Below are 13,899 nucleotides of genomic sequence, written 5' to 3' on the forward strand. Positions count from 1 at the left end.
CCACGACAGATCCACTTGAATTTGAGTTTTGTGCATGGTAACACATATGGGTCTGTCTTAATTTTTCTACATATACACAGCCAATTAGACCTGCACCATTTATTGACGGTGCTTTCTTTTTTCCATTGTATATTTTTGGCTTCTTTGTCAAAGATGAAGTATGCCTAAATGTGTGGTTTTATTTCTGTGTCTTCAGTTCTATTCCACTGATCAACCTGTCTGTCTCTGTACCAATACCATGTAGTTTTTATCACAATTGATCTATCATAGAGCTTGAGGTCAGGGATGGTGATTCCCCCAGCTGTTCTTTTATTGTTAAGAAATGTTTTCACTATGCTGGGATTTTTGCCTTTCCAGATGAATTTGAGAATAATTGCTCTTTACATGTCTTTGAAAAATTGTGTTGGGTTTTTGATGGTGATTGCATTGAATCTTTACATCGCCTTTAGTAGGATGGCCATTTTTACTATGTTAATTCTATGAATCCATGAGTATGGTAGGTTTCTCCATTTTCTGAGATTATTGATTTCTTTCATGAGAGACTTGAAATTTTTAGTCATAGATCTTTCACTTGTTTGGTTAGGGTTATCCCAATATATTTTGTATTATCTGTGGCTATTGTGAAGGGAGTTGTTTTCTTAATTTCTTTCTCAGCCTGTTTATCATGTGTAAAAAGGAAAGATACTGATTTATTTGAGTTAATTTTATATTCAGCCATTTTGTTTCAGTTGTTTATCAGCTGGGGAAGTTTTCTGGTAGAATTTTTGATGTCACTTATTTATACTATCATATCATCTGCAAATAGTGATACCTTTAATTCTTCTTTGCCTATTTTTATCAACTTGATCTCTTTTTGTTGTTTTATTGTTCTACCTAGCACTTTGAGTACTATATTGAATAGATACAGGGAGGGAGGGCATCCTTGCATTGTCCCAATTTTAGTGAAATTGCTTCAAGTATTTCTCGATTTAATTTGATATTGGCTGTGGGTTTGCAATAAATTACTTTTATTATGTTTAGGTATGGGCCTTGAATTCCTGATCTTTCCAATACTTTTAACATGAAGGAGTGTTGTATTTTGTCAAATGCTTTTTCTGCATCTCAGGACATGATCATGTAAACTTTTTCTTGAATTTGTTTGTATGGTGGATTATGTTAAATGATTTTCATATATTGAAACAACCTTGCTTCCTTGGAATGAAGCCTACTTGATTGTGGTGAACAATGGTTTTGATGTGTTTTTGTATTTGGTTTACAAGAATTTTATTGCGTATTTTTCACCAATATTCATAAGCGAGGTTAGTCTGAACTTCTCTTTTCGTTAGTATTCTTGTGTGGAATGCTTCAACCTAAGGTTTGTATATTTTAGGTCAGAAGTGGGCACTCCAAAATGACAGTGCAGCTGACAATGTAATAAACAGAAGAAATGGGACCAGTTTTTTTTAAAGGACCATTGTTGGGAAAACAAAGGTCCATTTTCAGCATTCTTAAAAAATCTCATACAATAAATTCTGTTTACCAATAAAGCTGATATCATAATATAGGTTCCTTTTTAACAGGATCCCCCTTAGTATGTTCCCCCAAAGTCATCTATCTCTGTCAAGTCCATCTAATTTCAGTCAACTGAACAGCTTTTATCAACTTAAAGACTCCCAAGCTACATTGCTTCATATAATACTCACTTGCTTTTTCACCATTGTGTTTCTCTCAGTCCCCTGAGAGATATCCATGGATGTTTGATTTTGGGTAATACTTTATTTCTACCCATTGATGGGTGCAATTCAGTAGTTTCACTGTGCCCTTGCTTATAAAAGGAGATAAGTAATATCTTATATTCAGGACATTAGCTTGAGCCCAATATATTTTATCACTAGAGAGCTTTTTTTCTTATTTTTCTGAATGCATGGAGTCATTTTTCGCAGAGGGTTGAATATTTTTAGAATAGATCCAATAGGCTTTCCACTGTGTGTTTCATAAATCCCTGATATAAAGAAATGAATCGTTTCATTTTTTCCTGTCAAAAAGTGTCTTCCACCTGAATATTATCTGAAAAATTGAAGATCACCAGGATTAACAAAATGAGTTCATTTATTATTTCTGAAAGCAAAACAACAAAATGGGGAATGGAAAAGTGAAGATTTTACAAATTTGACAGTTACAGATGACACAGAATTAGGCGCTGAAATTTTTGTTTACTCAGAGGCTAATGTGGAATACAGCATGGTAATTCTAATGCTTTCCCATATAACAATATGGGAAAGTGTTTAAAATACAGATGAAATCCAATAGGGGGCTAATATTCAAAATATATAAAGAACTCAAGAAGCAGACTATCAGAAACCCAAACACCCCAATCAAAAAATGGAGTGTAGAACTTAACTGAGAATTTACAAGAGAGGAATATCGAGTTGCTGAGAAGCACCTGAAGAAATGTTCAAAATCCTGAGTTCTCAGGGGAATTCAAATCAAAATGATCCTGAGATTAAACTTCATACCAGTCAGAATGGCTAAGATCAAAATCTCATGTGACAACACCTGATGGAGAGGATGTGGAGAAAGAACACTCCTCCATTGCTAATGGGATTGCAAACTGGTACAAACACTGGAAATCAATTTGGGGGTTCCTCAGAAAATTGGAAATAGACTTACCTGAACACCCAGCAATGCCTCTCTTGGGAATATACCCAAATGATACTGATACCAATGCCACAGGGGGCTGTGTTCCACTATATTCATAGTACCTTATTTCTGATAGCTAGAAGCTTGAAACAACCCAGATGTCTGACAACAGAAGAATGAATACAGAAAATGTGGTTCATTTACACAGTGGAACACTACTCAGCTATAAGAACGAGAACATCCTGAGTTTTGCAGGCAAATAGATGGAATTAGAAAATACCTTCCTCCACTCCATTATGTATATGTACCATATTTTCTTTAGTATTCATTTACTGAATAGCATCTTGGCTGATTCTATTTCCTAGCTACTATAGACAGTGCAGCAATATATATGAATGTATATTATCTTTGCAGTATGTTGATTTGATTACTTTCCAGGTGTTTCATAGGTCCCCTTTGGTTAATGATTCAATAATTTGTAAAACACTCCAAACACTGGAAGTTTTAATTGATGGTAAAAGAGGTGTAGCTGTGACATTGTCTCTCTTATTTTTCAGTAAATCTTTTTACATTTTTTCATATCTTTATATATTTCAGGAAGCTGCAACAGTAGTTGGGTTCCATATGATTGTTACAAAAGCCCTTGAACATTAGTCATCCTTCCAGATAGTCCCTCCTTTACTCTGCTTTGTATAAAGACTCAACTAATCTATAGACATTGGTACCAAGATAATGGTGACAAACAATAGTAATCATTAAAAAGAGGACAAATTATTTGCTAGAGAGCTAACATAATTGTGTTTGACCTTGACACTCTTTATGAGACAATATTTTTCTGTCAAAAAATTTATTTGCAATATACTGTAATGTTTTACTTTGTTACATATTTTCTTGAGTATTATCCCATGGCTTTTTTCTGTTACTGTTACAAAATGCTTTGACAAAAAAAAAGAAAAAAGAAAAGAAAATACCTTCCTGACTGAGATAACTCAGACCCAAAAAAACATGCATGGTATGTTCTCACTAATGAGTGGATATTAGCAAAAAAAAAAAAAAAAAAAAAAAAAAAAAAAAAAAAAAAAACAAAACGTACAGAATACCCAAGATACAGTTCATAGAACTCAAAAAGATCAACAAGCTGAAGGGCCCAACTGAGGATATCTCAGTCCCCCTTGAGAGGAAGAAGAAAGCAAACAAAAGGTGGAGGGAGGGACAGGGGAAGAAAAAGGGATGGGGGTGGGGAAAGAGAGGTATATGATCTGGTATTAGGTTGGGGAAAAGAACTGAAGCCCTGAGGACCAGCAGAATGACTACCTCGAGAGGAAGAAGGTTAGGAGGACCCTCTAGAATGCACCAGAGACCTGGGAAGTGAGAGACTCTTAGAACTCAAAGGGTGAAGCTGACCATAGGTGAAGTTCCCTACAATGGGGAGAGGGAACTTGTTGAGCCCACATCCAGCAGAATGACAGAGCTTCAAGTGGGGGATGGGGTTGCCATCCCACAGTCAAAACTCTGACCCATTATTTTTCCTGTTTGAAAGAAATTCAGGGATGGAAATGGAGACGAGCTTGAGAAAAGAACGTCCAGTGATAGGCCCAAAGTGGGATCCAGCTCCAGGGTCTGTCCTAAGACATGACACCATTACCCAGGCTATGTGGTGCTCACAAAAAGGGACCTAATGTGACTGCACTCAAAAATACCCAAGAAGCAGCTTAAAGAGTCAGATGCATATATGTGCACCCAACCAATGAGTAGAAGATGCTGACCCCTGTTGTTGAATTAGGGAAAAGCTGGAGGAAGCTGAGGAGGAGGGCAACCCAGAAGGTGGACCAGTAGTCTCAATTAATGTGGACCTGAATCACCAACCAGACAGCAAACACCAGCTGAGATGAGGTCCCCAAAACATATACAGCAGAGATCTCTGGGTCTGGGTTCAGTGAGAGATGATATACCTAACCCTCAAGAGACTGCAAGCCCCAGGAAGTTTAGAGGTCTAGTGACATGGTTTGGGTGGGACCATCTTCCTGGTGAGGGTGTGGATGAGGTGTTGGATATGGAACAGTCAGAGGATGGATCAGGAGGGGAATCAAATCTGGAGTATAAAAATAAATAAAATAAAATAAAATGTGGGAGTAAGAAAAAAATATACAGAGCAAGTCACTGCCATACCTAAGTGTTGCACTCCCACATTTCAGTCCTCAGTCTCAGTTTGGAAGTCATACAGTTTTTGATCACATTTCTCAGCACAAATTATTTTGTTTTGATATCATATATTTCTATTGCCCAACCATTTAAAAATGTCTCAATTTTAAACTTTGTTTTCATATATATGTAATGCTATATGTGTCCATATGTGTATGCATGTATGTACATGTATATGTATTTATATGTATACACATATGTATTTCTGCCTTTTGATCTCTCTAAAATTTTTCTCTTTATAATTATATCCACACATGTAATTATTAATTTTCCTCTTGTCTAAATCAATAGGTGTCTGAGTTTTCTCATGTCAGTAAACTAAAACTATTTGTTGTTTACACGTAGAAATTTTATTCAGGAAAGCTCAAAATAAGAACTGAAATATAGGGGGTTGGGGATTTAGCTCAGTGGTAGAGTGCTTGCCTAGCAAGCGCAAGGCCCTGGGTTCTGTCCCCAGCTCCGAAAAAAAAAAAAAAAAAAGAACAACAACGAAAAAAAAGAACTGAAATATATAGTAGAATATATTTTTCACTAAGCTTTCATTACTACACTGTGTATACTAAAGATACTTCTCCAAAGATTGATGTGTTAAACATAGGGTTTACCAAAGTTTCTCAAATCTACATACTCCCACCCGATAAACCGACCCAAAGGATTTCAAGTTTGAAAATTGCTCTTCGTGCATAAAAAGATGCTAATGATGGAGGAAGAAATGACAGGAAGACCAAGGGAAAGAAAGAAAGAAAAAAATATATTAGAAGAGAGAATTACGGTTGAATAGGATTCAGAATTCCACATGACCATTTGAATCTAAGTAGAGAACATCACTTAATCTTGACAAAAATAAAGAAAACCTGTTGGTTGAAGAGAAGTTAGACAGCACAAAGGCAGAATCTGAGAATATTCAATTACTATTTTTCAAGTAAATTTGTCAGATTTGATGGTAAAAATGATTAGATAATTTCTCAGGACACAAAAAAGGTAACTGTTAAGAACTTTTTTATAGTCAATGTTCTTACATTATACCTAAGATATTGAAACAAGAATGATGATTAATTTCAAAGGTACTACAATGATCCATGCCTACATTTTTCATAACTGGTATGTTCTGATATCTGTGATTGTAGGTTTAATCTAATTTCTGGCCTACTGTATAAATGTATGGAATGTAGTTTCTAACAATGGCAGAATGAAATACTAATAATTATCTCTGCTACTGTTATCCTGTTATTGGCTACTGGTCAATAGATGAAATTACTTCAATGAATGCATCTGCCATACTGTCAGGTGGTTAATAGAAAAACCCTGTCTCAAGAAACCAAGAAAATTATTTGACCCTTAAGAAAATGAATCTTTGTAATATCATGCCAACTAGCTTATAATACTTCTAGGAAAAGATTGTGATACTTACATGCACATCCTTTTTTAATTCCAGCATTATTAAGACTCCCTGATATTATTATACAGGTTATTTGTCCTCCTTGTGTAAGTATGTTTTTAGGTATATGTGTATATACAAATATGCATGGAAAAATTATTAATGAAAAAGAGGCAATGCATTTGAAAGAGAGGAATGAAAATTATAAGGAAGTTTTGGATAAAGCAAAGAGAAGGTAGAAATGATATATTATAATCATAAAAATAAAAAATAAGCCACTGCTTACACAGTATAGACATGTATGATTTGAAATAAAAGTAGGAAGGACCTGAAATTTCGTGTAAAATAAGAAAAAACATACATCTTCAGAACATAAAATCAGAAATTCCAGTACATGACTGTTGAATGTATCAAACCAAATTTCTTCTCAGAGATATTATTTGAAAAAAATAGAAATTGTATCTTATGCCTTATATGGACAACTTGATTTCTATAAACTACATTAATCGTTTAATAAAATTTCATATATTTAATCTCATAATGTTTCACTTAATTGAAAGTATGTGTTTTAGTTTTCTAATACTTCTACAACCTGGAAGTCAAAACAATGCAATTAAGATTCTTCCTGAGGTAGAAAGGGTCATACTTTTCCTAGTATATTCACTTTTCCCTTTCTCTTCTACATGACTATTAACAGATCCTTAGAGATTCAGATAACTTGAAAGATAATTATTGGCTTTGTGAATTGAGCCTCAAATTCATAAATACATCAGCTCTTGTTTTTAAAAGATCTGATCCAGAATAACTTACATGAATGTTTCCTTCTTGCAAATTCATCAGCTACTTTAGAAGTGTCATGATTTGTTTTCTTTCTACCAGTCCTGAACACAGTACCTGGGCCATTATCATACACTCAGAAAGTGCAAAAGTTTTATCAGCCAGTTTTGGTCACTCGTAAATGGAAAAAATTTACAGCCTAGTAAGTACTAATCTACACAAGAAACAAAATAGAGACAGCAGTCTTTTTGTTGTTGGTATCAGAAAGATAAAATTATGTGGTGTGGGGTAATCTAAGACAAAAATGCATTGATAAGCAAAGTTTTACCTCAAAGTCCTATTGTTTATTTCATTAGATAAAAACTTATGTTTATTAATTAGTTAATATGAGAGTTCTTATACGTTCTCACATACTGTTTAACTTTTTAACTATGTGGATTTTAACTTATATAAGAATATTTTCAACTAGAAAATAAGAGTGATGTCTCTCTAAACTGCTATTCATAAAAATATCATGAGGTTGGTGATGACGGTAGAGATGAAAATGATCATAGAACCAAATATCCAGAACCAATGAATGGGGCATTGTTTGACTCATGTGATATTATTTATCAAACTGAGTTAGGAAGATTTAAAGTTTCTGGTCAGTCTAGTATCCTGTAATTTGTAGGCAAAGCTACTACATAGCCAGAAATTGTAGGAAAATAAAAGACAAAAATGAATGAATAGAGAAACTTTTACCCAGGGCTTCCAAACATTAAACGATGTATTTCACTGAGCTTGTACCAATATATATGTTAAATTATTTCTCTATGAAGTGTATATGCATTATCATCATGTTAACTTGAGATAAGAAGTATATTTTATGTACCTTATAGTTATTTTTAAAATTTTTGAGATTTAAATTTAATTCCAATGTCTCCCTGGTTTTGCTTTTTTCTAAACCCTCATATAAAACCCTACTAATTCTTCAAATTAAAGACCACTTTTGCATTAAAAATTTTGCATACATATGCACATTTATGCATTATATGCATAATTATATATTTATTTATAAATATTTCCTGATCACTCCCTTATGTCATATGAATGAATTATAATTATAGTTGATTATTATTTTGTGATTTTTTTACCCTGCCTTGTATTCTAACAGGGTGATAGCAGTTTGAAAAGAGATGATCTGACTCCATCCGCTCAATATCTAAGATCCATCTGTTCTACCAATCGAACTTTAAATTTCTCTTTTCTCTAATCACTGGCAAAACTTCTAGCACTGTATTTCCTACTCCCTGTCAGTAATATATCCTGTAGTAGAGCTTTAGGTACCTTTGTCCTTTCAGCTACAATTAGAAAGGTCCTAAAACAGGTAATAAAGGGGACAATCAGAGTTTTAAAATAGAATAACTCAAACCAAATCTGTAACTTGTCCTCATATCTTTATTTACCTTCACTGTTTTTTATTCTTTTTTCTTTTTGTTTCAGCACATATTCTTGACACCCTCACCAACATGCAAAAACTCTAGGGCAACTATAAAATCACAGTTTTGGGTTCCATACTGAGGAAATATGAAACTGATGAAGGGATGTGAAGAGATGATTCACTGGATGAGATATTTGCTGTACACAATGAGGTTCTGAGTTTAATTACCAGGAGCCATACTAAATATAGGAATATGATGGGGTGTTTCTGTAACCTTCAAATTGTTTGAGTAGACATAGGGTGACTTTGGGGTCAGCCATGGTAATCCAAGTAATATCCAGGATCAGTAAGATGAGAATCAGTATATATCTTAAAACATAAGATGGCCATTAACCATAGTTGACATTCTTAACAACACAAATTTTTCACACACACACACACACACACACACACACACACACTTTTATCACCAAACTAAAAATGTCTGAATATACTTTGAAATTTCTTTTTTTAACTTTTATATAGATAAATTTTATTTAGGATACTTTTTAGTTTTTCATTGAATAGATCTTAATGTTTAGTAAATGCTGATACTTGAGATAGATTTCTTTATCCATTCTCTTAATTTTTATTTGACTTTAATTGCTTTTTGTATGTTATGTCATATTTGTGTCCATTGATTAAATTCTATTAGGTTGCAGCGTATCAGAATTCTTTATATCACTAGTTAATGAATAATTTTCTTCGTATTATTTTTACTTGTGTTTGAGTCAGAGTAACTAACAGCTTTTTTATTGATTGTTGGTGCCAAGTTCTCTTTCTGAGAATACTGATTTCATGAATCTGTTGAGAATTGTGGGTTGGGGATTTGGCTCAGTGGTAGAGCGCTTACCTAGGAAGCGCAAGGTTCTGGGTTCGGTCCCCAGCCCCGGAAAAAAGAAAAAAAAAGAGAATTGTATTGTTTGGGAGAGGATCTATCTAATCATCTGTCTATCTACCATTTATCTTGTCTGTCTGTCTGTCTATCATCATCTACTTATCTGTCATATATCTATCTATCATCTATCTATCTAGTGGCAGAATATATTTAGACATAATATTTCCTTGCAAGAAGTTTTAAAATACTGATTTAATTTATTTAAAGCTCTATTTTATATGTATGTGTGTTTACCTTTATATATGTACGTGTTCAGTGCCTGCAGAGGTTAGAAGTGGCCATTGGATTCCTTGAAATAGGAGTTACAGATGTTTAAGAACTGTTGTGTAGGTGCTGGGATCAAACAAGGCTTCTTTACCAAGAATAAGTGCTTTTAGCTGGTGAGCTGATTCTCAATCTAGACATATAGTACTTATCTAAAATATGTATGCTAGCAATGGTAATCATTCCATTGCTGTTTTAATTGTTAAAGTAATTATAGTACTATGCTTATGACTTTCATTTCTCCTGTTCTGAAAATTGTGTACTCTAAAAATTATCACATTTTTTTTAGAATGTCTTTCCTGGCAAGTAAGTACATAAAGGGTCCCATAATCTATCTAGTATAATTCTTTGTTTGTTTTGAGACAGTGCCTCTCTGTAGCCCATGGTACATGGTTTTGAACTCACAGATCAGACTTCTAGGTGCTGGGATGACAGGCATGCATTACACGTGGTTTCTTAGTGGCATTTATATTCTTTTTTTTTTTTACATTTTGTTTTTCTTGGATATTTTCTGTATTTACCTTTCAAATGTTATCCCACTTCCCTCTTCTCCCATACCACTCTCCCCCTGCTCCTATGAGGATGCTCCCCATCTCACCCACTCGAACCACAATGCCCTGGCATTATCCTATATTGGGGAAACAAGCCTTCACAGCACTAAGGGCTTTAAGTCATATTGATGTAGGACAATGACAATCTCTGTTACATATGTGGTTGGAGTCATGGGTCTCTCCATGTGTACACACTGGTTGGTGGTTTAGGCCCTGGGAACTCTGTTGGGGTCTGGTAGGTGGATATTGTTGTTCTTCCTATGGTGTTGCAAACTCCTTCAGCTCCTGTCTTTTCTCTGTCTCCTTCATTGGAGCCCCCTTGTTCAGCCCTATGGTTAGCTGCAAGCACTCTTATCTGTATCTGTAGGTCTCTGGCAGAGCCTCTCAGGAGACATCCATATTTGGCCCCTGTCAGCAAGCACTTCTTGGCATCAGCAATAGTGACTGGGTTTGGTGGCTGCATATGGGATGGATCCCCAGGTGAGGCACTCTCTCGATGACCTTTACTTTAGTTCCAGTTCCACTCATTGTGAATATTTTGGTCTCCCATCTAAGAAGGAATGAAGCATTCACATTTTGTTCTTCTTCTTGAGCTTCATATAATCTGTGATTTTTTTCTTAGGTATTCCAAGCTTTTGGGACAGTATGCACTTATCAGTAAGTACATACTATGTGTGTTCTTTTGTGATAGGGTTACCTCACTCAGGATGATATTTTCTAGTTTCAGTCTTTTGCCTAAGAATTGCATGTAGTCATTGTTGTTAATAGCTGAATAGTACTCTATTGTGTAAATGTATATTTTCTGTATCCATTCCTCTGTTGAAGAACATTTGGGTTCTTTCCAGCTCCTGACTATTATAAATAAGGCTGCTGCAACCATAGTGGAACATGTATCCTTGTTATATGTTTGAGCATCTTTTAGGTGTATGCTGAGGAATGGTTAAGCTGGGTTTTTATGTAGGACTATGTCCAATTTTCTGAGAAACCTCCAGACTGATTTACACAGTGGATGTTCCAGCTTGCATTCCTACCAACAATGGAGGAGCGTTTTTCTTTCTCCATGTCCTTGCCAGCATTTAATGTCACTTGATATTTTGATCTTAGTTATTTTTAATTATATCTCAAAATGTCTGCCTAAAGAGGGAGTGGACTCCCTTGGTGTTGGAGTTACAGACTATTGTCAATTACTTGATGTGATTGGTAAGAACAAAACTTTGGTCTCCTGCAAGAGAAGGGATTGGATTTTAGCTGCAGAGCCAACCGTCCACACCTGGTCTTAGCTTTTGTACTCAATATATAAATCCAAGGAAGCAAACTTAGTGCATTTTTAAAAGACAAAATATGCATAACTTCTTCAAGAGCTCTTCTATTAGAATGTTTTTTCCAAAGGCAATAGAAGGAAAAATGAAGCTCATTGTATGCATTTTTGGAGGGTTAGGATGATTTTTTTCTGTTTATGGAAAAATTATTTGAAATATTTTTCTTTTCTTTCATATTTTACCAAGAATTTCTAAATATTGTTGTTACAGAGTCTATTGAAAAAGGGTTGTAAGAGTTTGCCACAATGGAGGAATATAACTACATTTACATTTTGTCTATTTTGGAATTATTATCATAGTATACAAGACAGGGAGGCCTTATTAGAAAATAGTCGATGTAGTCAGAGTTTTGTAGTCCACAAGTTCAAACCATGAAGCACTGGATTTGGTGATGGTCGTTTTTTGAATGACTGATATGTAAATGTATTGGAGAGGAAGATATATATATATATGTATATATATACATATATATATGTATATATATATATGTAGAGAGAGAGAGAGAGAAGAGAGAGAGGAGAGAGAGAGAGAGAGAGAGAGAGAGAGAGAGAGAGAGAGAGAGAGAGAGAGAGAGAGAGAGAAATTGACAGAGGCTGGATTCTCTTAATATCTACTAAGGACATATGTACTGCCAATAAGACTCTTCCTTTATCTCTTCTCTTTTCCTCTCTTCTCTTCTCATCTACTCTTCTCCATTCCCTTCTTTTCCCATTCTCTCTTCCTTCCTTTCTTTATTTCTTTTTTATTTTCCTTTTTTGAACCACCTTTATCTACCCTGTTTTCTGTTGGGGATAGATTTGGGTTATTGCATTTATTGGAAAAAGGCTGTATCACTGATCTCTATTCAAATCAAGAGCCTCCCTTTTTCAATAATCCAAGGATCTACCAAACAGAAACCAAAGCTTATAGCCCCAGAACATTTTCCTGAATAAACAGGTTATTTCTAAACCTTAACAGTTCTCATATATGAAAGATTTTGTATGAATTGCTGGATTACAAACATATAGGGATGTAGTCAGTTGCATCTATGTTGCTTAATTTACTTATTAGTCTCCTATATGTTTCTTTTCAAAAGATATTTTAGCCTCATGGAACCATATAATTTAACAGGAACCTTCGAATTTCTTCTGCTTGGACTCTCAGAGGACCCTGAACTACAACCCATCTTATTTGTATTGTTCCTGCTCATATACCTGCTCACTGTACTTGGTAATGTGCTCATAATCTTGGCCATCAGCTCTGATTCCCAGCTCCACAGCCCTATGTACTTCTTCCTCTACAACCTTTCATTGTCTGACATGGGCTTCAGCAGCACCACAATCCCAAAAATGTTGATAAACATGCAGACCCATGACAAATCCATAACTTTTGCAGCCTGCCTAACTCAGGTGTATTTCTTCTTTCTTTTTGGGGGTATGGATAGTCTACTACTGGCTGTGATGGCCTATGACCGATGGGTAGCAATTTGTCATCCTCTGCACTACCAAGTCATTCTGAGCCCTCACCTGTGTAAATGTTTGGTTATAGTGTCATTTTTCATTAGCCTTGTGAGTTCACAGGTACACTGCTTAATGGTGTCACAATTAACATTTTGCACTAATATGGAAATCTCTCATTTCTTTTGTGATGTTCCAGAGCTTGTAAAACTTGCTTGTTCTGACACCACTATCAGTGACATAGTCATGTTTCTTTTAAGCATCCTTGTTGGTTTCCTCCCTGCCTCAGGAATATTTTACTCTTACTATAAAATTACTTCCTCTATTTTTAGAGTTCCATCATTGTTAGGGAAATATAAAGCCTTCTCTACTTGTGGATCTCACCTGACAGTTGTTTGCTTATTTTATGGAACAGGTATAGGTGTGTACCTTAGTTCAACAGTTTCTAGTTCTTCCAGGGAAAGTGTTGTGGCTTCGGTAATGTATACTATGGTAGTTCCCATGATGAACCCCTTCATCTACAGCCTAAGGAACAGGGACATCAAGAAAGCCCTCCAGAAAATTTTCAGTAAAATATCATAATTACCTACATGATCCTTTAGTATATAGATTTTTAAACTCAATCACATAACTGATTGTATGGCATATAAAATGAAACAATCCTAAATATTTCTGATCATAAGTCATCAAAAATAAATGTATGTATGTAGTACATGAAGATGTATTTTTCTGTACATTCCCAAGTTAAATGTAGATTCACTATGTCCTGGTCTCTGAGCATATAACATTTTAAATTGGCACTGGACATGCCAATTTACAACAAAAAACACATCCAAAAATAGTATAACTTACTTTGGCTTTGACTGTTTTGAATTTCTATATTTTTCCAATATGCAAAATAAAAACATAATAATTTAATCACAGGAGTAAGGATTTTCAATTATTTCATAACAGTTTATCAGAGTGTATGAAATGAATGTGTGATGGACTTATGTG

At 34.8% G+C, this 13,899-nt stretch overlaps 1 protein-coding gene across 1 annotated transcript; it reads left to right on the forward strand.

The window, feature by feature from the left end:
* Nucleotides 1–12,555: 12,555 nt before the first annotated feature.
* On the forward strand, nucleotides 12,556–13,485 carry Or7e166 (olfactory receptor family 7 subfamily E member 166). Its single transcript, NM_001000871.1, has one exon. The coding sequence runs from the start codon at nucleotides 12,556–12,558 to the stop codon at nucleotides 13,483–13,485; it is 930 nt and encodes a 309-aa protein (NP_001000871.1).
* Nucleotides 13,486–13,899: the final 414 nt, after the last annotated feature.

Source organism: Rattus norvegicus, chromosome 8, assembly GCF_021556685.1.
Source record: "Rattus norvegicus strain SHRSP/BbbUtx chromosome 8, alternate assembly SHRSP_T2T, whole genome shotgun sequence".
Lineage (NCBI taxonomy): Eukaryota > Metazoa > Chordata > Mammalia > Rodentia > Muridae > Rattus > Rattus norvegicus.